Below are 27,438 nucleotides of genomic sequence, written 5' to 3'. Positions count from 1 at the left end.
ATACTGACCTTTGACATAGGTTCTAGTCCAGGGGACCTTTATCTGGGGTCCATAGTTATATTTCAGGCATGTCCATGAACTTGGATAAGGAAAAAATTACAACTTTATTTTCACTGACATCTAACTGAAATTTAGCATTACCTTCAATCGTTTTAAAACATAACTCTGATAAGGAGTCTGTGAGCTTCACCAAACTTCCAAAGGGCTCATGACACAAACATACACACACACACACACACACACACACACACACACACACACACACACACAAAATTAAGTTGCTTTAGGATAATGGCAGCTGCCCAAGGAAACATGAAGAGATGCCAGCCCCCAGCATAGTCTTGGCACCCTTCCTTGCTCCTTTGCCCATGGGATTGTAATATTTATGGCGGCACAGAGGAAGAGTATGGGAGCAGACATTGGAGGAGGGGCAGGTGCTGCTTGGGGGCATAAATAAACGTGTTGTATTCCTCCTGTTGACCTCAAAGAAAGACTAAATTAACACAAATGTTGGTTGCATGATGCCTCTTCCTGAATTTCCTTTGCATAAGTAATACCACCTCTCCCTCTCTCAGCATGCACTTTATTTTTGACACTAAAGAATCCCTTTTGGCCTGTTGGGCTAATCAAAGAGTTTTGAATCTGCAGTTGAAGGGGCTGAGATCAAATCCTGATTCTGCTACCTTTAGCCTTTGGTGAAGTCACATCTGTCATCGATATCTCCGTTGGTGACTGCATCCTAGATTGTAAGGGGAAGCTTAATAGGATCTTGGATTTAGAGCCTCAAGGGACCTTAGGAGTTCTTTGGCCTGACACTATCTTTTACATTTTTTTTTTTAAGCAGAGGAGGAAAATGAGACCCACGTGGGTTTGCTAAATTAAGTTGCCAAATAAGGATTTGAACGCAGATCCTCTTGGTCCAAATTTAGCTCTGTACCAATATTTGCATGTGCTAAAGAGGCTTGTTTTGGTGGGATCCTGTAGGCGGGCAACAAATTCATGATGGTTATGTTTTAAGAAAGAATGACAAAAGAGATTGTGAGGTTTTTCTTCCTGGCAGCCTTAAGTGAGTATGCAGGGCCTATTCCAGAATTGGCCATTGGAGGGCACCATAATGCTACAAGAATTGTACCACCTCTGCCCAAGATGAGTTCAATACAGGCCCTGGGACTTATTCTGCCCAGTGGGAAGGTAGGGTCAGCATAGCCTCCATATAGGAAAGACTGAGGCCATCTGTCTTTTGGGAAGAATCTTAACTGGTTATAATGTCTCAGGCCAAGAGGAGCTTCTGAAACCCAATCCGTTCCCTTAACCTACTTTCAAGCCCTTGCCTCCTCTTGAGATAATGATCATAGGCCATTTTACTGATAGCACCCTGGTTCAGGCCTTGTCACAGACTTCTGGTTGGGCTCCTTTCCTCTTCCCACCCCAGTCCATCCTTCACTCAAACTGATCTTTCCAAAGCATAGGTCTGATCATATCATTCTCCTATTCAATAAACTCCATTGGCTCCCTATCACCTCCAGGATCAAATATAAAATCCTATGGCATTCAAAGTCCTTCATAACTTGCCCCTCCCCTAGTCTTTCTACACCTCACTCGCTCCCATATGATATGATCCAGGGGCTCTGGCCACTGATGTCTCTCGAGCAGGATCTCCCCATCTCCTGATTCCAGGCATTTTCAATGGCTGTCCCCCCATGCCTGGAATTCCCTTCCTCCTCATCTGTGCTTCCTGACTTCCCTGAAGTTCCTTGGTTTCCTTCAGTTCTAATTAAAATCTCACCTTTCAACAGAAGTCTTTCCTGACCTCCCTCTGGCCCCCAGCTCCAAGGCCCCTGAGATAATCTCCAATTATCCTGTATATAATCTTGTTTATACATAGTTGCTTGCATGTTGGCCACTCCATTAGACTGTGAGATCCTTGACAGTAGGAGCTGGTTTTTTTTGCATTTTGTTATATATCCAGCACTAACCACAGTGTCTGACACATAGTAGGTGATTAATAAATGCTTGCTGACTGACTGATATACTGCCTGCCCCAAGCAGGACACTGTGCAGTGGGGTCTACACAGGAGAAATCTGTAGCCTATATTTTTATACATATCCATCTTCTCCCCATCCATGGTATCAGTGCTGTTAGGGCCAGGAAAGTTGTGACTACTCATTCTGCTGTAGGCATGTTTAGAGGATAGAATTTCTCCGTAGGTTTAGAAACCTTTTCTGCAAGTTGATGCAAGGTACTAGGACTGACCTGTGTTAATGTGAACGACAGTCATAGGCCCCACTTCGATCTGATTAGCAGAGTGCTAAAGGCCTAGTTTGGGGTGGAAGAATGACTGTGTGTGTGTGTGTGTGTGTGTGTGTGTGTGTGTGTGTGTGAATGGTATCATTACTGCACCCAGCTCAATGTCAACTTTTTTTTTTCTGAGACTAGTTCTCCCTATGTCTTTCCAAACTGAAAATGCAGTGGCCACTCATGGTCCGATCCCACCACTGATCCACAGAGGAGCTGCTCAGTTTTTCCCCTAGGCCAGCTCTCTCCCCTCTAAGCAGCCTAGTGGCCCCTTTCTCTGGGCTGCTCCCATATTGATGCTGGACTTAATGTGGCTATCCAAGCAGTTAAACTCACTAAAGGTAAGAATTTCTGCACTTCAGCCACCTACCAAGCTCAGCCTCCCTGGTAGCAGGATTATAGATGGGTGCCACTATGCCTGGCCTTAATGTCTATCTTAAGGAACAGGATGGCTCTAATAATAATAGTAGCAGTAATAATGATACTAGCTGACATTTATATAATACTCCAACACTTGCAAAAGCCTTTATACTTTATGTCATTTTATCCTTATAATAACCTTACCAAGTAGCCTTTGTTGTCATCATCCACTTACAGATGAGGAAGCAGAACCTGAGAAGGGTTAAGTGATTTGCCCCGGATCAGGCGGCTAGTAAACATCTGAGGTGAGATTTGAATTCAGGTTTTTCTGACTCCTAATCCCACTATTCCACGTGTCAGGACCTCAGCAGCAGCAGCATGAGTGGTGAGGCATTCGAGGTACGTATATGTAGCTAGGGCCTCCAGCAAACCCTTGCCTTCCTTGGTCCACTCTACCTGAGGAAGATGGATTATCCAGGGAGTAATGGTCTTTGGGTATGGGATTACCCTAGGAATACCAAGTGGACAGTATACCGGTGACAGAATACTTAGCTAAGCTGATCCTAGAAAAGCAGACATAGTCTATTGCCAGAACTATGTTCAGAGTCTTTCTAGCATAGTAGAGCCTGTGAGAGTTTACAATCCACTGCTCTTACCTTGAGGAGTTCAAGTTCACTATGAGTGCCACCATGAAGAAGCATCAGAATAGAACTTTGTGGCCAACGGTCATGAAAAGTAGCTGTATGGGTGTGGCAAGATTCTTATCACTCTGCAGCGAGAGTATCCTAACAATTCATTCCTTCCTAGAGATAAAGCACAAAGCAGTGGTGTGTCCACACTGTGGGGTGAGCTATAGTTGGTTTTTCCCTTGAGGGGAATATAGATGTAGGATATTACCACTGGCTCTTCCTCTGAGGGCAAGGGCAGGGGCCATTGATAAGGCTTTCCCCAAGGAGTATGGGCGTATGTGGGTATAGCTCACCTCTATTCAGACTTATGGTCCTTTTCCTGGTTTCCCTCATAATCTCTCTAATAATACCCCTGATCTCAGCATCGCTGTGGTATACCTCTACATGAATATCTGGGGAGTGGGTAACTGAAGTTAGAAAGAGGGTCTGGAGTGACATATGAAGCAGGAGGTACAGAGCCAGTTCAAATCAAATTCATTCTTGCCAACTAGGAAAGGGCCTGCTTTCCACTCACGGTTCGGATTTAATGAACCCCCAGAGAACAGAATGGGCTGCTTTTCACTAAGTTTTGTTTTGTCAGACAGGGGACTTAATAAATCTTTAGTTCCATGAACTTACCTCATAGAGTTGTTGGGAGAGAAACCTCCCCACCCCGCAAGACTGGAAAGCCCTCTACAAATATAATGTGCTATTTAGATGCAAAGTAAAAATTCCAGGGGCCTGTGACTCATCTGGTCTCTTTTGTGCCTTTTGTCAAAGACTTTCAAGGTTTGCATGTGTGATGGGTGCCATTTTAGAGGTCGGGAAAAGAAATCTCTGCTGAATGAATTCAGCTGCATTCTTTCCACAGCTCCCTGAAGGCCTTTTTTTTTTTTATTTATTCTTACACTGAAAATTGCCGGCCCTTTCTGACACATACATGCACAGCCCATTGAATCAACCCTAACGTAGGGCATTGTGGGAGGTTGCTGCATGCTTTACTGGGACCTGTCACTTAATACCTGGGTGACCTTAGGCAAGTGACTCCCTCCCTGAGCTTCAGTTTTTACCACAGTAAAATGAAGGAGTTAGACTGGGTGGTCTCCCAGGTCCCTCCCAGCTTGCATCTATGAAAGTTAATAGGATCATGGCTCTGGATCTGGAAGGGACCTTCCAGGCCATGTAGTCCAATCCCCTCGTTGCAGAGTTGAGAAAACTGAAGTCCAGAGACATGAGGGGACTTTAGGATTCAAACCCGTGTCCTCTGATGCAAACCCACTGCTCTTTCTGCTGTACCCACTGCTGCCTTCTGACAGGAAAGGAAACTAAGAGCTGTTCCTTAGAAAAGCAAATTATATGGAGTTGGTCTAATGTCAACGTGGAGATTGTCTTTGCTTCCCCAAGCTCTTCCTCTTTTCCTCTGTACATCCATTTCTTTCCTTCCTCTTACTTCCTTCCTTTCCCTTTCATCACCTCCACTCCTTCAGTTACAGACTGTGCAATATCCAAACACAGAATCAACGTGGCCCAATTTACTGTTTGTCCAGATCAAGCTTCTCGATCTTTCCCGAATTGATTGGTTTCAATCAATGGTATGATGTGAACACAGATCCAGTTCTCTTCCATGCTTTCTATGTTTAGTGATCAGGCATTGTCATAGCAACATTCTTGGCTAGAATCTTGTTCTCCTTCCTGGAAGGCTCCATTTTGAGAGTTGATGAACCCACTGATGCCCAACTCAGTCCATACAGGATCATGAGATCATCCATGTAGAGCTGGCAAACACCCTAAAGGTCATCTAGTCCAACCCCCCTCACTTTACAGATGAGGAAATTGAGGTTCAGAGAAGGTCACATGGGTGGTAAATGGAAGAGTCAGAATTTAAATTCAGGTCCACGACTCAAGGGCAATGTTCTTTCCACCTCCTCCACCCTAGGGTCAGGTGCCTTTTGTATTCATTCGGGTTTTCCCTATTGACACAAGAGGCATCTTGCTGCTTGGTCACTTTTTACATAGAACTAAACCCAGTTCTAGACAATGTCCTCAGTGGAGAAGGTAGAAGTAGGTATGGAGAATGAACAAATAAAGGGATGGGAGGAGAAGAACTGACAGGACTCATTACGTGCCTTTTTATCTGCCTCTGGAAACCTCTCCATGATACAGAACTCTCCCTCATCCCAAGACTGTGCCTACTTTCTTTCCTTTCTTTGTAGCCTTTCTATAGAGAACTGCTGTGTAAGCAGTTTCTATCTCACTCTGGCTATAGCCATGATGCTTGGCCCCAGGATAATGCCAGGGGTTCTAAGTTTTCCTGGTCTTGAGGACTATCATTAGAGTTACACATTATGTGTGTGGGGAAGAGGGCATAGGACAGGGCAGGGGAATGGGACTAATGACTCTAGGGCATAAGAAGGAGAAAAAAATGAAAAAAAAACATGGGAGAAGAGAAAAAAAGGAAGAAAAGAAAACAGGAGTAGAAAGAGGAGCAATGAGTACACAAAAAGTGTGGAGAATAATATACCCTGCTCATTCCAATAAAACAGAAAGACAGAAGAGAGTAGAGAAAACATGGAGGAAGGGACAGAGACAGACAGACAAGGAAAGAGAGAATGGAAGGGAGACAGAGATATAGAGATTGGCAGAGGTGGAGGAATGGAGGGAGGGAAAGAGAGAGAAAGAAGGAGAGAGAAGAGAAAAGAGGAGAGGAGGAACAGAAAGAGGAGGAGGAGAAGGAAGAAGAAGAAGAAGGAAGAAGAAGAAGGAGAAGTAGAAGAAGGAGAAAAAGAAGGAGGAGGAGGAAGAGGAGAAGGAGGAAGCGGAGAGAAAAAAGAGAGGAAGAGTACTCATGAAAAGAAAAAGATGTCAAAACAGAGAGGGGCTCAATGATACAATTATGGCCTTGGCCACTCAATGGCATCAGTGCCAGAAGATACCTATCGCTACTGTGGCAGATGCTAAAGATCAGCTCTCCCAGCTCTCCCCACTGGGCTTCCTTCCCCTCACTTCAGGGTCCCTTTTCTATACCAAGGGTATCCCCAGTCCTACCTGTCGATGCTTATGGCACAGAGGTTTAGAATGCTGGCAGTGCACATCATGACATCCAAGGTGACAAAAATAACACAGCAAATTCGGTTGAAATTCCATACTCCTCCAGTCACCTAGGCATCAGCAACAAAGGATGTCAGTGTTTACCCCCAGTCAGAGAGCAACAGTCTAGTGAAATAAACTGGATTTCCCATGAGACCCAGCAGAACATATATCAGGACTCTGTACGTGGCGAAGCCTTCTAATCCAGTACAATCTGACAAGTTTTTATTAAATGCCTACTACACAATAAGCCAAAGCCTGTATTTATAAGATTTCTGTCCAATACAAATTCTCTGACATCGAATTCCTGGGATACAAAGATGGGAAACGAAACCAGGGCTAGTTGGGACAGAAGTACACCCAATGCACAACATACATACTGGTAAGTCGGTTTTTAATGAGGCCCTCAGTGGGCTTATAGCCGACCAATAGAAATGTGCTCCATAGGCCTAGGGAATGATACAGGATTACATTCAATATATGATTTCAGTCCTTACAGTAAGTATGCAATTTTAAAGGTGTATCCTGAAGATGAATCTGTGACATTGCTTCATGGGTTGGTGGCCTTTCCCCTGCACTGGACATCTATTGTTCTAAATGCCAAACAGCTAGGATCATAGGATCAAAGCTGGAAGGAATCTGAGTGGTCACCTAGTCCAACTCTCTTGTTTTATAAATATGGAACCAGACACTCAAAAAGACATTGAGTGATTTGCCCAGTGTCAGATGTAGGATTTGAACCCAGGCAGGGGATTCCATACTGCTTCTCTAAAAGCAGCTTGGAAGACTAGCTGGTTCAGGGAATTGGTAATGAATACAGCTCCTTCACCTCTTTAGGTCACGGGTTTGAATTCCCATGGACCTACTGAGGACGAGATGGACCTCATCTATTTATACAAGTGTTCCCATCCCTGTCAGAGGGCCCCTCATAACCCTTATTAAAATGGCAAGAATTTAAGCAATTGAATTTGCATTCCTCCCCTGACGTTTGGTTATTTATTTTCTCTGTACTCCATTTAGATAAAGCAAGAAATCTGGGCAGGGGAGTTTCTCTTCTAGTTTACCCTCAAGTCACATTCTTTGGTTCTTTGGTTCTCATGCCCTGGATAGCTGTCTCCACCACTTTGAGGAGACATGTCCTCAGTGAGTGAGTGGTCTGGGACTCTCCCCCATCTCTCTTTTCATCCTCATTAGTCATTAGCTGCAGCTGGGAGCTCCTGGTACCAGAGATTTAGAGAATCCTAGAGTTGGAAGAGACTTCCTTTAGAGGTTATCTAATCCAATTCCTCCAGAGCTCAGGGGAATATTTAAAAGGAAGGGTTACTGGGAAAGCAAGAACTGGAATCCTTAGTTGAGCACAGTGCCTGGTACCTAGTAAGCGCTCAATAAATTGCTTGTTAATTGATTTCATCAATTTTACATGTGCCTGTTGAATTGAAGTGAATTTCCCCTATTGTCTCTATTATAAAAATGGAATTTAAACTCCTTGAGGGCAGGGATTATTTTGGCTATGCCTTTTTTTCCCCAATGCCTTACTCTTAATACATGTTTATTGAACTAAATTGAGTTGGAATTATTTTCCCATAAAAAGTTTCACTTGACTGCTGAACTGAATTGTTTTAGGGGAAAGAGAAGTTCAAGGTGAAAGAAAAAGAATGCTCTGGACTACATTCATTCATTCATTCATTCAACAAGCATTCTTAGAACTTAGGACAGCATGGTGTAGTGCCTAGGACTTTGGCAAAACGTCCGAATGTAGCATTTGAACCCAGGCAGGTCTTCTGGGCTTCCATACTGCTTCTCTACAAGCAGCCTGGGAGATTGTCTGGTTCAGGGAATTGGTAACGAATATGGCTCATTAAGTCACAGGATCATAAGTCGCGGATCATGGGATCATAGATTGGGAACCATAAGGGATCTTAAAGATCATAGAGTCCAACACCCTAATTCTAGAGATGAGGAAACCAAGGCCCAATGAGGTCAAATGACTTTTTCAAGGTCACACAGCCAGGTAGTGTCCGAGACAGGATTCAAACCCAAGCCTTCCTTTCTCCAAGTCCAATGTTCTATCCAGTTGGTCAATAAACATTTATTAAGCCCCTACTATATGCCAGGCACTATGCTAAGTCACTTCACAGTGCTGCCTGTCAGATAGAAATATATTCAAATCCATGTTCAAATACTTCTCAAGATGCTGAATGATCGTGGACAAATCACTTAATCTCTGAGACTCAGTTTTTTAATCTGTAAAGTGGGATAATAACACATTACCTACCTAAAAGACTTGTGAACAAAAGTACTTTACAAACCTTATGATGTTATGTAAATAGGAGTTAGCATTATTATGAGGTGGGAAAAAACCCTCTATCTCAGTTTCTGCATTTGTAAAATAAGAGGTTGGATTTAGTGGTTTCTAACCTCTAAATTATATGACTCTGACCCATTGCATGGCGTGGGACAGTGTTGAAAGGGAGAATACAAAAGAAGTACAGGAGAGTTGATTAGGAGAATTGACAATTGAACTGGGAAGTTGTGGAATATTTCCCCAGAGATAGAGGGGAAATCAGGAGAATTGAGGCAAGAGGAAACACAAAGATAATCCTAGACATCGCCCCGACAAGTTCCTAGTGTAGCTATGACGTATGACCCTAAAGTGATGATTGTAGTTCTAGAAGAGACCTCAGACGCCATCTAGTCCCAGCCTCTCCTTTTATGGATGAAGAAATTGCAGTCCTAGGAAGGTGGGATGATTGGCCCGGGGTGGCAAAGGTGGTGATCATCCGCGGTAGGGTTTGAGCTCTCCTCCTTTGATTCCAAAACTACCACTGTGCTACCACTTTGAGGCTGATTTCATCCCTCAGTCACACAAAGAAAATCAGTTTCCATTTAGCTTTGTTTTTCCTTTGTAGCATTTTCATCATCGAAAGATATCTCCTTTTGGCCATTATCCACTTCCCTTCTCCCTCAGCTACCAGGGTACAGCAATTTCTTTTTGTTTTACTGAACTCTGATAAAAAATGAAATATGGTATCTCACTTGACCAGTAGATGTCACTGTCTCATACGCCATATCTTGAAACTTCTCTAACTTGGAAACTTCTGATAATGTATAATGAATTTATTCTAAATTTTTAAAACTTGTTCTTTACTTTATTGGTCCTATATGTTTAAAATCCTGTGTGTTGAATTTATTTGAAATGAAAGCAAACTGTATGGAGAAGATTAAAAGCCTGTTTCTTAATTTGCCAGTGGATGATACAGCCCAGAAGTATCGGACAAAGAAAAAAGATAAAGAAAAAACAAGGGAAGTATGGCGGAAGAATATGACGGAGATAATAGGTGTTCTGGGGGCGGTGGGGGGGGGGGTGATGGAGAAGAGACTTCATGATCTCCTTGAAGAAAGAGATGGGCTTTCACTGACCATTTTTTAGCGTAGGGATGACAACTTATGGCACTGGAGACAAAGACAGCAAACATGGGAGATTATTTTAGTGGCATCAGCGGTGGCCACCAGGCAGACGAAATGGCAGCCAAGTAATAAAAATGACAACTGATATTTATAGAGAGATTAAATATTTGCAAAGTACTTCACATACAAGATCTCATTTGATCCTCATAGCCTCTGTGAGGTAGGCAGTGACTAGAGGTCATTTTCATTTTACAGGTGAGGAAACTGAAGCTTAAAGCAGTGCCCAAGGTCACACAGGTAGTGGGAGTCAGAAGCAGGATTTGAACCCAGGTCCAGGACACTACTCCACTAGGCTGCCGCCTTTCAGGTGGGTGAAGTTTGTCTTTGAGGCTCTCCCACCTTCCTTCTCCAGCCTTCTCTTGCTCTTTGATCCTGCCCCCTACCACATGCCAGATTCCCAGAGCCTTAATTTTTTATTCTTTGGTTGTCCCAACACGGTTTACCCTATTCAGAAACGTCTGTTCTCTTAGGAACCATGAGTAGGCAGTGAAAGAAAAACAATTTAATTAAAGTAATTGACATGGAGGTATGTTTGGTTTAGTCTTCTCTGGGGGTCTTTGCACTTTAAAGAGAAATTTTTAATGTTAATAATCTAAATTGTTAGAAGGTTGAAGGAGTATTTTTGAGTGGGAGGGGAGCTTCCTCACCCGAAGAGTAGGCCTCAGTAACTTGTCATCTTCCTGGCATTTGAAATATCATACACCTGCTCTCCATTATAGCTATATATCTATCCTATAGGGTTTATTGTTGTTGCTGTTCAGTCACTTCAGTGGTTTCTAACTCTTTGTGACCCCATGTAGGGTATTCTTGCCAAAGGTACTGGAGTGGTTTGTCATGTCCTTTTCCAGCTTGTTTTACAGATATGGAAACTGAAGCAAACAATGATTAAATGACTTGCCCAGGGTCACACCACCAGAAAGTGTCTGAGGCCGTATTTGAACTCAGGAAGATGAGTCTTCCTGATTCCAGGCCTGGAACTCTATCCACTGCCCCACCTAGCTGCCCTTACAATAGCATAGTTATAAAGAATTCATTTTCTAAAGTTCAAAGCTTTGTAAATATGAGCAATTATTATGATCGTAGAAATAGTGTCTTTATGAATCCATGACTCTTAGAATTATGCTAAAGGAAACAGCAAATCTGATTGGTATAAGTCTCTTAGAGGTACATTTCATGATTGTCTCAGAAACGCTAATGAACAACTCACTTTGGAAGCATAGACAAACATAGCCAGGTGGTATTATTCAGGTGTTATTCTCACTTGCTAATGAGTAATTAACTCCCTTTGGCTATACAGAAGGCAGAAGCAGACTAATATCTTCAGGGACCCAGAAGTAAATTTTTGGTCTACAATACACACAGCTGAAGGGGGTTTGGCTCTCCTAGCCAAAACCTTCAGGAAGGATGAGCCTAAAATGATCTAAAATTGAGAAGTGTTTGTTCTATTCCTGGAGATCGCTAGGGGTAGAATCGTAAGACTGACAAGTAGAAGAGGCCTCGGGGATGATTTCTTAGCCTATCTCCCTTCTTGAAGATCTGGAAAGTTCATGGCCAGAGAAGCAGGTTAACCAACATCACAACATCATAAGTTAGTTAAACAGACCAATGATATTCAAGCTCAGGGCTTCTGTCTCCAAATCGAGCCCCATGGTGCCTAGTCTAAGGGTGACAGAGACGAGGAAGCTAAGAACCCTAAGAACCCTTCTGATGTGCTTTGGCTCAATGCTGAAGGACTTTGAGATAACAAAGCAAATCCTGAGTGGTACCTTGGTCCCCGTGATGGTGAGGGAGTAGCTATGCCCAAGAGATAGCCACAGCCAGGAAGAGCTGCCTACTCAAGGAGTAAAGAAGAGGTAACTCTATTATCACTTTTTTCTCTTCCCATTTGTCAAGGCTGTCAAGACTTCAGATCTCTCCTTTAGATTTCCATTGAGGTGGGGAGGGGATATTTTTCTTCTTCCAGCAGCAACAGTACCTGCTTGAACATGGTAGCAAGTGTGCATACTTGCCTTGGTGAGCCTAAAACTGGATTTCAAACCCATAGTTGCATCTTCTGATTTGCATTTCTTTTCCTGAGCATGGTTGACTGAATGGCAATCCTGAGAAAACTGTCACTAGCCTGGGTGGATTCCTCGTGAGGTGAGATGTATGAGTATGAGAAGGAGATACTTTCTGCTACTATGATTGTTTTTCAGAGGAGATGACCACTGATGGACTGATAGAAAGATGATACATATGCTTCTGATTAAGTGAATTATTCAGTATTGCAGATCCAAGGTGAAAGTGAAATTCCTATTCACTAGTCCCACAAAGGTATGCCATATTGTAATGAGTTAAATATCAACCTCCCCTCTCCCCCCTCCCCAGAGTATGATGCATGGTGGGCTGCTGTATCATGTTTTAAGTCTTTGTTAATGAATGCTTCTGACTCTTTTGTGTTTTAAGCATTTCTTTTGCAGTAGAGAAAATAAATAGCTGTCCTGTACCTGATGTACTTTATACTTGAGGGCCTTTCTAGAGGGGACCTTCTTTATCCCTTTTGGGAGTACCCTAGACAAACCTAGCTTTAAGAGATTTTCTCCTGAGATGAGGGCATAATGAGCCAGAGTGTTTGAGAAGAGCCTTGTGCCTTCTCTTTAGAGGTGAGATCTCTGGATCTGCAAAAGTCCAGAGCTGGAACTCCTTGGAAGGAGCAGACCTCTCACTGGGGCATCTCACATACGTTCCTCTCTGTATTTTTATTTGTGCTACATTAAATCTCTCTCTCTCTCTCTCTCTCTCTCTCTCTGTAGGGGGGGTGGGGAGTGTGGAGAATAAATTGATCATAGATTTAGAGCTGGAATCCTCCTCAGAGGTCTCCTACTCCTCCTTTTACAAATGAAGACACTGAGGCCCCAGAAGTGATTTGCCCAGTTTGACACAAGATTCAAGAGAGCCCATCTCTCGGCTTTGAAATCCAGCATTCTTTTCACCTTACCAGACTGCAGTTTTAAAAAAAATGACAAATCACCTAAATTCTCCCAAGTCTCAGTTTCCTCATTTCCAAAACTGGGGCGTTGAATTAGATTATCTCTAAATTCCTTTCTGGTTCTAACCTTCTCTGAGTACATATTTATTCACAGTTTCTTAAGACCATTGTGAGGAGCTCCCATTTTCTTTATCTTATGGGAGGTTTTAAATTGCCTTCCCTCCAGCTGGGCTGTTTTCTTGGTTTAGGCAGAGGTAAACAAACCTTGGAGATCAGAGGCAAGAGGGCACCTTTATTGTCTCCATTATCACCATCATCGCCACCCCCCAGGTGTCTTTCCCAGCTCTCCAAATCTTTCCTTCCCTTCCTTACTCTCAGACCCTGATTATTTTCTTAGGGGCAAATTGACTCCATTCTTTCAGGCTTACCCCCCTTCTCTGCCTCCCCCTGTCTCCATTCAGCTTTGTCTCATCTACGCTTCTGTTTCACTCTCAAGCAGACTAACAGCTCTCATTTGTAAAGCACTTTAAGGTTTATGCTTTCCTCACAATACCCGCTCGGAGATAGAAAGTACAACTATTATTATCCCCATTTTACAGCCAGAGAAATGGAGGCACTGAGGTTTGATGATTGCACAACTAGTGAGTGACTGAGGAAGGATTTGAACCCAGGTGTCCTGCCTCCAGGTTCAGCGCTCCATCGGCTGTTCCTCTAATCTTTCCCTCATCCTTTCCAGAGCTCCTAGCTCCTCTAAGTTTAGCATTCTTAGTGTTCTCCTGGCTGCTTACTCTCCCTTTCTGTCTTAATATGAGTGCATTAGACATCACAAAAGGAGCTTAACAGAGTGGAAAAAAATTGGATGTTTGTGCTTGAAGAAAGAGCCCCAAACAGCCTGCAGCCTGTAAAGCAGGAAATTAAAAGCTTGGGAGAGAGAATTTGAGACAGAATTCTTTGGTGTGGCACAGAGGAGTGCACTTGAGAAAATGCTGCAACTAAATTAAAGGGACACCCAAGGCTAGGGCCTTCCAAATTGTAGCCCTCATGGTGATGTAGCCTGTGGGAGTCCTCATGTTGAAATCCCCTGTGCATTCTGCTTATCTTGATGAAGTGCTGGATACTGTAGTACAGGGGAAGTCTTAGGTAAAATTGGGATCTCATCAAGTCCATTTAGGCTCTTCTATCTCTCGTTCTCTGTTCTCTCTCAGGGACCCTCCTACCCCCATTCCAGGCTGCATCCCCAGAGTACATTGGACAGTACCCCCAGCTCTGGCTCTCACCTTCCTCTTCTTCCTCTTCTTTTCTTTCTCTCTCCTTCCCTCCCTCACCTTCCTTTCTACCTTCCTTCTGTCCTTCCTCCTTCCCTACTCCCTCCCTCCCTTCTTTCCTTCTTTCCTTCCTTCCTTCTTTCCTTCCTTCCTTCCTTCCTTCCTTCCTTCCTTCCTTCCTTCCTTCCTACCTGTCTCCCTCCCTCTATTCCTTCCTTCTTCCCTTCCTATCTTCCTTCTTTCGTGTTTTCCTTTCCTCCTTCCTTCCTTCCTTCCTTCCTTCCTTCCTTCCTTCCTTCCTTCCTTCCTTCCTTCTTTACTTCCCTTGCCTTCCTTTCTGTCTTCCTTTCTCTTCCTTCCCTTCCCTTCCTCTCCTTCCCTTCCCTTTTCTCCTCTTTCCCTTTCCTTCTTCAAAAATGGAACCTATTCTATGTCCCTTAGGAATACAAATCCCTTAGGTATTTGCTAGGTAATCTGATTAAATTAGTGTACTCAGATATTAATAAGGTTTAGCATGTTTCTCTTTCATAGAGTATTTGCATTTTAATAAGGGACTATTGGGAAAGAAGTCTTTAAGTAGTATCTCTCAAACTGGCAATGTGGTGTAATGAAAAGGGAACTTGATTTATAGCCAGAAGACCAGAGTTTGAATTACACCTCTGTTCAGGCAGCTGGTGGTACACTGGGTAGAGCACCAGACCTCAAGTCAGGAAGATCTGAGTTCAAATGTGACCTTAGACACTTAGAAGCTGTTTGACCCTGGACAAGTCATTTCACCGCTCATGATCTTAGTTTTCTTGTCTATAAAACAAGAATAAAAATAGCATCTACTTTGCAGGGTTGTTGTGAGAATCAAATGAGATAATATTTGTAAAGTATTTTGCTACTTTTAAGGTGGTATATAAATATATTAATAATAAGTAATACATTATTACTTATTACTTTGTGACTTTGCGCAAGCCACTTAAAAGTCTCTGAGCCTCCATTTTCTCATCTATAAAATGAGGGGATTGGACAAGGTGATTTGTGAGTTTTTTCTACGTCTAAAGCCTATGAGACCTCAGTAGAAATTCCTTAATTCCTTTCCCCACCTCTAGGCAAGACCTGCTCTGTGTCCTGGATCCTATGATTACTAATGATAGCGGTCCCATACTCTTAACTAGCACTTTACATTCATGGCCTTTTATGATTCTGACAGCTTTATGAGGTGAGTGGAGCAAAATGTTATTATCCCTCCTTTACGGATGAAGAAACTAAGGTTCAAAGAAAGGAAATGATTTGTCCAAGATCACACAGAAAATGTTAAGTAGAGTTTTTTTTTACTAGATTTTTTTTTAGTAATTTTACTAGATTTTTATTAGGAATTCTACTACCTTGTACATCAATATTTGAACTGATGTCTACAGCCTGTATTAGACTCCAGGGTAATGTCTTCATCCTTTAAATTTCTCTAGTTATGATTCTTACTGACCATGTGCAGAGGCTCAGCACTCTATACTAAGCCAAGAAATAATGAACTGATCTGAAGGTCGTGAGAGACGATAATGAAGCATAAACCTTTTGTTAGTGTCTTATTTGTGTAACTGACTTTTGGCACTAGTGAAATTGATCCTAGACTGAACAGAGAATAGTCTTCACATTTTCAGAGAATCATAATCATTTAGGCCAGCTCTTTCTTGAGTAGGAGCCTTCTCCACCATATCCCTTGTAAGAGGGCATCTAATTTCTGCATACATGCTTTTGGACTGCTTGAATTGTTAGGGAGTATTTTCTTATTTCAACCAAATATCTGCCTCTGCGTTCTTCTCCCTGGGGCAGGCAAAGAGAAATAAGCATATATCATCCCTTTTCCATGAGAAAGTCCTTCAAATACTTGAAGCAGCTGTCATGTGCCTCCAGGTCTTTTCTTCTCTTGGGTAATATCCCTAGTTTCTTTAGTTCATCTGCCTATGGCATGGATCCCTGTACCCTCACCATCCTGGTTACCTTTGGGACCCACTCCAGCTTGTCAATGTCTTTTTGACCATGAGGTGCACAGAACTGAATACAAGCTCAGACAAATGAAGTCTGACAAGGGCAGAGTACACAATGACCTCCCTTGTTTTGGATCCTATGCTTCTCTTAACACAACATAAGATTATATTTAGGTTTCTTTTCTTCTTCTTCCTCCTCCTCCTCTTCTTCTCTTCTTTCTTTTTCTCTCTTTGCTACATCAATTCCCATTGAAATTATAGCCCCCTAAAACCTCTGGGTCTTTTTCCAAATGAACTGTCATTTAGTCACATTTCTACCAGCTTGTATTTTTACAGTTGATTTTCTATAAACAAATGACTTTATATTTATGCCTTTTAAATTGCATCTGAAGAAATTTGGCCCATTGTTCTAATTTGATGTGATTTTTAAAAATCCTGATTCTTAATTTTATCCAATATTTTAGCTTTAACTACTAACTTTAGATCACCTGCAAACATAACAAACGTATTCCTTGATAAAAATCTTGGATAGAATAGGGTGAAGGACAGATATAGTCACAGTTGACTAAAGGTTACCTTCTGAGATGACATTAATCCATTAATCACTTTTCAGTTCAGGTCATCCAACTCATTTCAAATCCACATAACTGTAGTTTCATCTTGTCCACAGTGATACTTTGAGAAACTTTGTCTTGTATCTTGCTGAAATCCAGGTATACAATGTGTATACCTTGATGGACCAATCTAATAACCCCCTCAAACAAGGAAATTAAGCTAATCTGGAATGTTATGTTTTGGTTGAAACTACAAGTGCTTTTAGTAATCACTTCCTTTATTAATCACTCATAAACCTTCCTTTTAACAATGAATTCAATAATTTTGTCAGGAATCAAGGTCAAGCTCATCAACTCTTGAAATTTGAAGAATCCTCCCTCTTGTGGTTTTTTTAAATTGGGATATTTGTCTATGCTCGGTTTAACACCTCTCCCCTTCTATGCATTTTTTTTTCAAAGATCACCACTAACATTACAGCAATCACATGTACCAACTCTTTCAGCATCTTGAGCTGAATCTCATTGAGGGTAGGTAAGTGATCTTTTACCATCTCTCCATTTATCTTGGATTGTTACTGTCCCCTTTATGTTTGTTCTATCCTTACCATTACAACAATTGTTCTCTTTATGGTACAGAGAACAGTAACAGAGTAAGAGTTGAGTATTCGTACCTTCTTTCCTTCATTCATTATTATTGTCCCATCTACTGTGAACAATGACCCTGTCCCTTTATTGATTTTTCTCTTTTCCTTAGCATTAAAAATTCACCACCACCCCTCCCTCTTTTGACATTAACATTGAATACTGGCTTCAGCTCATTCTTAACTTTAGCAATCCTGACAATCTCCTGTACCATTTTTTTTATACTCATTGTCAGTTCCTAGTTCCTTCTTCCATGCCTTTTCAAAATCTATGTTGGTGGATAAATTATCTGTGTATTGTTTTCAGTTTCTTCAACAGGTCCTTTTGTCATCAGAATTTAATTAGTGAGAGCACCTCACCTCCTCTTGAGCTGACTTCTTCTGAGGAATTTTAGACCATAGGATTCTACTTGGCCTTTCTCTGAACTCAGAAATAATTTTAATGCCAATAAAATGGGCTTCTGGCAAATCCCCAAAGAACCAAGATGCCCATATTACCCTTAGTTTGGCAAAATATAAGCTAGTCTTCCCTGTAAGGAGGTTTGGGGGCAAAAAGAAGAGAGGAAAAGATACCTCTAAAAGAAAACACACTCTTGTTGGACTATATTTCTCTGAAAGCAAATTTCACAAGTCTTTGAACTCATTGTGGTTACTTTGGTCAGAAGAGCACTTTTCTTATGGATGTAATCACATTTTGGTTGTACCCTCTCCACAATCAACATTACTTCATCATCATTATTCCATTTGGTCCCCTTTCCAGCAGAGATCAGGTGCTTCTTCTTGCCAACTATTTAAATGATTTCATTATCAGGGAATACAAATGATAGTGATACTTTGCAGTTCTCTCAGACACATTGTCTTCCCCTAAGAACTCTACAAACTTTTCTCCTATCTCATTAAGATGTGTAGCCTACAGTGGAAAATAAGGCTAGGGGAGAGGGCCAAGGTCATTTGGCTTTAATAATGGAGCTGAAGATTTCTTGACTCCCAACTCAGCACTTCAGCATGAGCCTATGTTGACCTCTCTTAGCCTCAGACCCTGTGATAGGGATAGACATTACATAGCCTCAACTAAGGGCCCAGAAGTCTGTGCACCAGCTACCAGACTTCTACCTACAGTGTACTTCATCCATCATAGATTTACTTTAATACTGCATTTTGATAGCACACAACATGTTTTCCATGGAGAAAGCATAGCTCACTAATATATTAGAGTCTTCTGGGTGATATAGGGTAATGCAGAAAAGGGGTCAGAGGAACACAAGATCATAGATTTAGAACTTGTAGGTCATCTAGCCCAGGGCTTCCACTCTCAACTGCTTTGTGAGTTTGGGCAGTGTTCCTTGGTGTTGTGTGGCCCGAGGGCATGGGCATGGCAAAGCACATGTGTTGTGTGTTCAGAACCAAGGCTGCAGTGAAGTCGCACTATGCAACATGGGCAAGCAGTTTTAGAAATGCCTTGGATTCATTATGCACTTGATTTTTTAATTAATTTTTGGTTGTTGCGTGGTCAGAAACCTTTTACTGTTGTCAAATTTTGTCGTAACCCACAATTTAAGAAGTGCTGATCTAACCCAACCCCTTTATTTTAGAAATTATTGAAAATTAAAATGTAACTTTTCCCCAATCAAGTTCACAGACCACTTGAAACCTGTCCACGGATCTCTTGCACCCCCTGTTCCCAAGGCTGGTCAGGGTAAAAATGTGGGCAGGAAAAATCAGAAAACCATTTGAGGAAACTAAGACCCAGAAAGTAATTTGCCCAAGCATGGCACAATGATTAATGCACTGGACCTAGACCTGGGATCATGTCCTACCTACACTAGCTGTGTGACGCTGGTTAAGTCACTTGACCTCTGTGTTTCTCAATTTTATCATCTATAAAATGAGAGGCTGGCACTCTTGATAGAATGCCTGGCCTGAAGTCAGGAAGACTCATCTTTCTGAGTTCAAATCTGGCCTCAGAGAGTTACTAGCTATGTGACCCTGGGCAAGTCACTTCACCCTGTTTGCCTCAGTTTCCCCAGATGTAAAATGAGCTGGAGATGGAAATGACAAACCACTCCAGTCTCTTTGCCAAGAAAATCCCTAATGGGGTCACGAGAGTCAGACATGACTGAAATGACTCAACAGCAACAAGAACAAGAACGATATCCCTTTCAACTCTATGATCCTAGGATCAAAGATAGTAAGTGACAGAGGAGGATTCATACACAGGGCTTCTAATTCCACAACTACCACTCCTTCCACTAGACCATGTTAGTGATTATATTTAAGGCTTATTTTTTTAAAATTAACAAAATTTCACATTCTTTCAAAAGAAGCAGCCATCTATAAGCTTGTACTGGCACTCTATGGAACGAAAAGGAAAAGAAATACAATGCGTCCTATAAAGCGAAATCCTCAAGTTCTTAATGTGGGGTAGTCTCCAGATCAAGCTCGAGCCTGTACCTGTGAAGGCTTTGCAACCTGTGAGAGTTTGATAGAAGGCTGTACATCACTAATAGAAGCCCAAAGAGAATCAGAAGGAGATGGAGCCAAGGGTTTGCCTAAATGTCTTGCCCCCAAGGAAACAAAACCACAATTTCATTTCAGGGGGAACTGAAATGCATTCCATTAAGAAACTGGTTTTTCTGCTCACCTTTCTACCCTATTCAGCCTTGGGCATAGGGATTCTGAACTTAGGGGTTAGGGTTGGGGTCCATGGGGATCCACGGATAGATTTCTAGGCATCTATGAACTTGGATGAGAAAGTTACATTTTAATTTTCAGTAACATCTAACTGAAATTGAACATTCTCTCCAATTAGAAATTTTAAAGAGTATTCTGAGGAAAGGTCCAAAGGCTTCACCGACTTTTACCAAAGGAGTCCATCACAGAGAAAAAGATTAAGAACCTCTGCTTGGAAATGTGTGATATCTTCAAGGATGGCTAGAGACAGTTTATTGGATGTGGATGGTTTGAATTGTTGACTCATCTTTATTAATTTACATAGTCTAAAGGCTCCCTCAATCTCATATAGACATTTGTACATATTTACCTAATTTCAGCTTTTGTCAAGCTCCTTATTGGTAGGAATTGGACTTGAGATTTCATTGCCATAGGGAACTCCCTGGTAAGGAAACTCCGCCAATCAATAGATTGAATAACTTTTCTATAATTTCTGGTCTTAGAGAGGGGCCCAGAGCACTAAGAGTTTAAGTGATGTGCTCAGGGTTGCACAGCCAATATGTATCTGAGGAAGACTGGAGACCAGGTCCTCCCAGCTTTGAGACTGTTTCTCTACCTACTATGTGATGCTGTTTCTCTATTCACTGTGCAATACTGCCTCATCATTGCTAGATTCAGGAAATAAATAGGACATCAACCACCAAGAGTAGGAGCCTCAAAGTGTGCAAAGGAAAAAAAAAAGATAGATTTACATCGGTGGGACTTGGGTTCAAATCCTGACTTTGTCACTTACTACCTGTGTGTCCTTGGACAAATCACTCAACCTCTCTGAACCTGATCTATAAAATAAAGGAATTTCAGGATGACCTCCAAGATCCTTTCCAGCTCTAAATCTATTAACCCATGATTGATCACCTGCTACATACATTTCTGAGAAGGTCCAAAGAGCCATTCCCCAACAGAGTTTCATTCTCAGTACATAGCTTTTAAAAATAACATGGTAAAATGAAATTAAATTTAGGCAAATGATTACCTTCCAGAAACCACAAGATCCACTCTTGTCCATCCTATTTAATTTTCTTTTCTTCTATTTTTTCATTTCCTTTTCTTCCTTTTGTCTCTGTCCTCCTGAGATCAAATGCCTAATTTTAGTTCTCAGCCATTCTTTAATATTAGTACTAACATAAGGTAGTCTTTATGTTTGAGGCTTTTGCTCTCCTGTGATATGCCATGCATAATTAACTGTCACCTTCACTATTAATATCGGCTGAGATATTAATTTGATGAATCTTAATTTCTCTTAATCATAGCATCATTCTGATCTTCCATTGGACATTTCTTTATAAGAAGGACACAAACTGAAATAATAATAGTATGTTATGGTGTTTTGGGGGAAAAAATCTGTCTAGTAATTATATGTTTTGCCAGGAAGAGTATCTGTTCCTTGAATGGGTGACTGCATCCTGATTTCTCTGTTACAGAATGGATGTTTTTTCTTGATAACCTTTGGACTTATTTCATTTCAGACATTCAAGTGAAAATACTTTAGAAAATAAACAAATATTCCCTAGTGCCTGCATCATTTTGTGTGCTGGGGTTGGGGGTGAGGGAGTAGGGTCTGGCCCTGTGATTTCATGGGTGTAGGGAACTTCCCACATGGGGGCTCCCTCCACAAATACAACAGAATCAACAAGTATTTATTAAGTTCTTACTATGTACCTGGCACTGTGCTATATTACTACATGCCCAGCAAAGTGCTGAGAGCTAGGAATACAAATGTAACACTCCATTACAATAATTAGCCCATTTTAAGCCTCGGGGCCATATATAATGGCCCCTGAGGTCCATGTGGTTCTCTTCTCCCTTCTACAGCTTTAGGCAGCGGTTTGGCTCTCTGCCTTAATTTACATTTATATTTATCTCTAGCTAACCCTGGACCCTTTGTGGTTGAAGCAAAATTCAGGTTACCAGAAATGTTGGGGCGCTGGCAGGGGAAGTTGGGGAAAGAGGACTTTTCTTGGAACTTTCCTCAGCGGTAGATAATGTGGGTACAATGCTGGTGGTATCAACCTGTGTCTTTTACTCAGAGATGCCTATAATGCTGATGGCCCTCCTTGGTCTTTCTCTCCTCCGCCTCAGCTCAGTCTTACTTTCTCTTTTTCTTTTACCCCTGCTTGCCAATTCTGGCTCAGCTCCCGAGGTCCCCATCCCTTCCTCTCAGCTACCAGACCCCTGAAAGCTCTCCCTCCTTGGTTTTGAACTAGCTCCTGCTTTTATAAAGGTCCTCAAGGCCAAGTCTTTCATTAGATCTGAACTGACTTCCTCATGCAGTCCCTATTAGATTGTAAACTCCTTGAGGGGGAACTGTCTTTTGTCCCTTCTGGTATCCTCACTGTTTAGCACAATGCCTGGCACATAGTAGGTGCTTAATAAATGTTTACTGATAGATTGACAAGGCATTGCTCATACTTAGCGCCACTAGGTGGCAGAGTGGATGGAATACTGGGCTTGGAATCAGGGAGACTCACCTTTGTGAGTTCAAATCCAACTTCAGACAGTTATTAGCTGTGTGACCCTGGGTAAGTCACTTAACCCTGTTTACCTCAGTTTCCTCCTCTGTGAAATGAGCTAAAGAAGGAAATGGCAAACCACTCCAGTGTTTTTGCCAAGAAAACCTCAAATGGGGTCCTGGAGAGTTGGGCATAATCGAAACAACATAAGCAAACAGTTGAAATGTGTTGTTACCATACTCTCTCTCTCTCTCTCTCTCTCTCTCTTTCTCTCTCTCCTTCTCTCTCTCTCTCTCCCACCCATATACCTCTATCTTTCTATCTATTTATCGACCTATCTAGAACAGTGTTTAGCTTCCTGACACTTTTCAAGGGGACAAGGAGTTTTGACTGATTTACTTTGACCCCCATCCTTAACCTTACAAAAATTAAAAGTAGAAACAGTTCCTCCATCGTAATGGAAGAGATACCATATACATAGATCTGTGGACACACACACACACACACACACACACACACACACACACACCCCAGAGGGAAAGGAGCCTTGGAAGGGAAGACAAAAGCCAGTGGGGAGGGGGACCTGAAAAGGCTTCATGTAAGAAGAGGTTGTTCTTGAGCTGAACCCTTTGTCAGCTTCCTGATTCCCAAAACAATCTTCTATCCACTTATGATGTCTCTCACTGTTAATCTAAGTAACTTCGGGGTCCATTTAAAACCTCGGTCTTAGGCTCAGCCTAAGTCTGTTATGGAGTACTGATATGGAAGAAACTAAGTCTCTGGGAGGTGCCCTGGTCAGGCTATGTATTAGTTCCTGGTCTTTCCTCACCCTCTCTCATCTGTTTCTTCTTCTCCCTTTCCCTTTCCCATTCCTTTGTTCTTCCTTTCCCACCTCCCTATTGTTCCCTGATTCCTGCTATCTTTACTTGACCTCTGCCTCTCTGGTTTCTTCCACTTTTCTCCCACTCTCCATCTAGTCCTACATCTTAGACGTGGCATGCAGATCTGTGTGAAGACCCTGACAGGCAAGATCATGACCCTGGAGGTAGAGCCCAGTGACACTATTGAAAATGTCAAGGCCAAGATCCAGGACAAAGAAGGCATCCCCTCTGACCAGCAGAGGCTCATCTTTGCAGGCAAGCTGCTGGAGAATGGCTGCACCCTGTCTGACTACAACATCCAGAAAGAATCCACTCTCCACCTGGTCCTGCATCTTAGGGGTGTCTGTTAACTGTTGACTTTATTATGAAAGCATAAATTGCCAATGCTAGCATCATTTTGCACTTATTAAAGTCTTTGAAGTCTTAATATTAAGTTTGGAGATTACCAGGTTCAGTAACAGCTGAGCCAAATGCTAATGAAGGTTTTTGTTGCGCATTGAAAAAAAAAAGGTGGGTCCATTTCCCATTCTTCCTCATTTCTCTCACTGACAGAGCAGCCGAGGCAGTGACTGCCTCGTGCATGATGCACACAAACCTGGGACATTGTTGGTTAGTGAAAGAAAGTCCTGACAGCATTTCTTCAGTCTAGCCATCATGCTGGGGACTCAGGAAGGGAATCATTCCCCATCCTCTGCTTCTGATTTTGCTGAGTGACATCAGACAGTCACTGCATCTCAGGGAGCCTCAGTTTCTTCATTAAAATGAGCATGACACTATCTGTCCTCCTTACTCACTGGGGTGTATTGTGAAGTGGAGTGTGTTTTGAACTCCTTAGAAGCAAGATACTTGTCTGAATGTAATTATGCACACAGTTGTGAACAGCAGTAGACATAAACAAAGGTCCCCAAGCTGGCCCTGTGGCACTCGGACACACTCACCTCCAGGTACACCACCCAGGGCATCACCAAGGTGGCCACAAGCAGGTCAGCCACAGCCAGGCTCACCACCAGGTAGTTGGTGGCGGTCTGCAGGGAACGTTCTTTCAGCACAGCCATACAGACCAGGACATTGCCAAAGACGATGGCCAGAATGAGGGCACAGTAGGAGAGGGCATAGTAGGCATGGGGGTGGGGCAGTCCTGGCCCTGTTGTGTTCTCCTTCCTGCAAGTAGAGTTGATAGAGCTGTTGAGTGGACTGAGAAGAGCCATTGTAAGAAGGGAAGTCATTGTCCTGACAGAGTTCCCTAGAACAAGATGGAAAAAAAAAACCATTGATCAGTACAGTAAGTCTTATCTCTCTCCCTCTCTGTGTAATAATAGCTGGCATTTAGATAGGTCTTTAAAGTTTACTGAGAACTTTTACATGTCATATCTCATCTGATTCTCATAACAACCTTAGGAGGTAAATGCTAATATTATCCCCATTTTTACTGAGGAGGAAACTGAGGCAGATAGGTTAAGTGATTTGCTCAGTCTCACAGCCAGTTAATGTTTGAGGCAGGATTTGAACTCAGGTATTTCTGACCCTAATTCCAACACTCTATCCATCGCATCACCTAGATGTAGTTCAAACCACTGCAGGTGGGATTGGAACACAGGTCATCCTATCTTCACATGCCTATGTGCCTCTTTCCTTTGTCTCTCCTCCTCCTTTTAAAAAAATCCTCTCATGCATCTCTCACAGGCTTGGAGATTACAGCCTAGAAGTCAGTTCCAAAGATGCTAGGAAATATTGGGAGACCCTGGAAGTGAAACACTGTATGTTGCCATGATGATCAACTTCAATGAATAACATAGTCTGGATGTCACCCATTTGATTATGGGTTCTTAATACCTACAAGTAAACTGAGGCAACTGCCCTTTCAGAAAATTCACTACTGTGACTATGAGACTGTGGTGACCTTGGATCAAGAACATCCCTTGTCATAATGATGCTAACCTCACATGGAATGCTCTGGGGGAGCATCTCAAAGAGTCGCATGAATTTGATTGGAGGGAATCTAATTTATTTTAAAACATTGGCTGAGCCCTTACTGTGTACCCTGACACAGCGCTAGCTTCTTTGGTGGATGGAAAAATACATGAGATTCAGTTGCTACTCTCAAGGATCCCAAATTTACCAGTATAAATGACAGGTAATACATTAATCATGTAAGGTAGAATATGATACATGCCATGAGAATGGTATTAAAAAAGAACTATAGGAGTAGAAAAGATGACTTCTGGTTGATTGGTTTTTTATTTTGCATGTTATGTTATGTATGTCCATATGTATTTGCTGGGGATTGGGATCATAGAGCAGTTTAGGGGACATAGTAGATAGAGTGCTGGGCCTGAAGTCAGGAAGACCCATCTTCATGAGTTCAAATCCAGCCTCAGACAGTTACTAGCTGTGTGACCCTGGGCAAGTCACTTAAACCTGTTTGCCTCAGTTTCCTCCTCTGTACACGGACAGCTGGCAAGGAAATGGTAACCCATCCCAGAATCTTTGCCAAGAAAACCCCAAATGGGGTCATGAAGAGTTGGACATGATGGAAATAACTGGACAGCAACAAAGAAAAGGATCATGGAAGAAGTAATACTAGATAGGACCTTTAAAGATGGGTGGGATTCCAGTAGGCAGCTGAAGGCATCATTTCCTTCAAAAGCAGATAGAAAAATATACCTTTGCCTGGACCTGAGGTTCTTCTAAATTCAATGTCAGCAAAAGAAAGTATTACTTTTGCTCAGAGGTTCCCACTGAATTTTTAGGGGGTTGGCTCACCTTAACCTGGTGTCTCTGTACCACATTTATTTTTATTGTTTCTAAATTCTTGATGGCTTTTACTTTTCAAAATGTTTTATGGATGCTTTTTGGTTTTATGTTACATTTCTTTTCAGATATACCTTATCACCTACTGACCCCTCTCTTGTAGCCTAGGAAAAATGGTAAAAACTAACCAAGATGGTAATGACATCTGACAATACATGCACAATTTCACATCTGTAGGCCCCCACCTCTCTACTAGGGAGAAAAATGTGTTTTTTGCTCTGTTTTCTGGGGATCAAGGTTGGTTCCGTTACGATTAACCAGAGGCTTCCTCTCAGTGTTGTTTTGTTTAAATTTCTGCAGTCATTGTGCATTTTGCCACATTTTGTTAGAATGAAGCCCTCTCAGCTTGGGAGATGAAGGGGTTAAAGTGGACGATTGAGAACAGTCCACAGGTTTAGAATAAATTTAGAGCTGGTTGGTTTGGTTTTGGTTTTCGATCCTCCCCTACTTCATCCTGTCAACTATTTGTACTCACTGTATTTTAGAATGTAATAATAAGTTGCTAATAATAATCATTTGCACATTATTCCAAGAGGGGTAGCTGCTGCCCTGGTGATGGTGCTGCCATTGCCAAGAGCTTTTGGAAAAACACAATGCCTTCCTGATTATTTCCTGGAGATGAATATTTCCATCTTTGAGAAAGGCACAAGTCCAGAGAACTTGACATGATTTGGACTATTAGTTAGGAGGACAGTTTGACCACCTCTCCAAATGGCATGGTTCTTTGAGGGTAATGATGGCTTACACCCATCTCACTTGTCAAACAGAAATGAAGCCCAGAACTTTGGGATGCTTATTATTGTATTGTCTGACCACCAAGAGTTTTGACAGCTATTTAAAAATAGTACAGCTGAATGTCAATAGTGAATTACATTTTAAAAAGCAAAACAAAACACAACAAAAACAAACTGAAGCCCAACTATATATCATCTGCCAGATGGTTTTAACTTCAGATCAATTTTTTCCCCCATTACTCTGTCTCTGGTCTCCAGTTGCTTACATTTCTAATAGCAGTTGTAGCAGCTTATTCTTTGGTTTGCTCCTGGTGATTGGTGGTCTTGGGGAATCAAGGCAGTGTAGAAAAATTAAAAAATTTGAATGCTGAATAATTATGATGACAAATTTTTACTCTAGAGAACAGAGGAGGAAGAATCTCTTTCTTTTTTGGTAGAAAGGTGGGGGACTATGGGTACAGGATTGGCAATACACTATCAGATACAAGTGCTACATCACCTGACTTTCCTTAATCATTTTTCCTTGGTACAATAGAAGGCTCATTTTGGAGG

General features: G+C 42.0%; 1 protein-coding gene and 1 pseudogene across 2 annotated transcripts in view; one reads left to right on the top strand and one right to left on the bottom strand.

Moving 5' to 3' along the window:
* DRD3 (dopamine receptor D3) overlaps positions 1-24,567 on the bottom strand; it is a 62,255-nt gene extending 37,688 nt beyond the window's left edge. The window contains exons 1-2 of one of the 2 annotated variants that reach the window (XM_036746606.1): positions 24,280-24,567; positions 6,370-6,482 (exon numbers count right to left, since the gene is read on the bottom strand). In XM_036746606.1, coding sequence (XP_036602501.1) covers positions 6,370-6,482; positions 24,280-24,567 — 401 coding nt within the window. The remainder of the gene's footprint in view (positions 1-6,369; positions 6,483-24,279) is intronic. The other variant, XM_036746607.1, reaches the window with a different exon arrangement.
* The window catches only part of LOC118839163, a 13,724-nt pseudogene continuing 9,671 nt past the window's right edge, over positions 23,386-27,438 (top strand).

The sequence above is a fragment of the Trichosurus vulpecula genome, chromosome 2 (genome assembly GCF_011100635.1).
Source record: "Trichosurus vulpecula isolate mTriVul1 chromosome 2, mTriVul1.pri, whole genome shotgun sequence".
Lineage (NCBI taxonomy): Eukaryota > Metazoa > Chordata > Mammalia > Diprotodontia > Phalangeridae > Trichosurus > Trichosurus vulpecula.
Note: the sequence above shows the minus strand (reverse complement) of the source record. Positions and strands in the feature narration are given on the sequence as shown.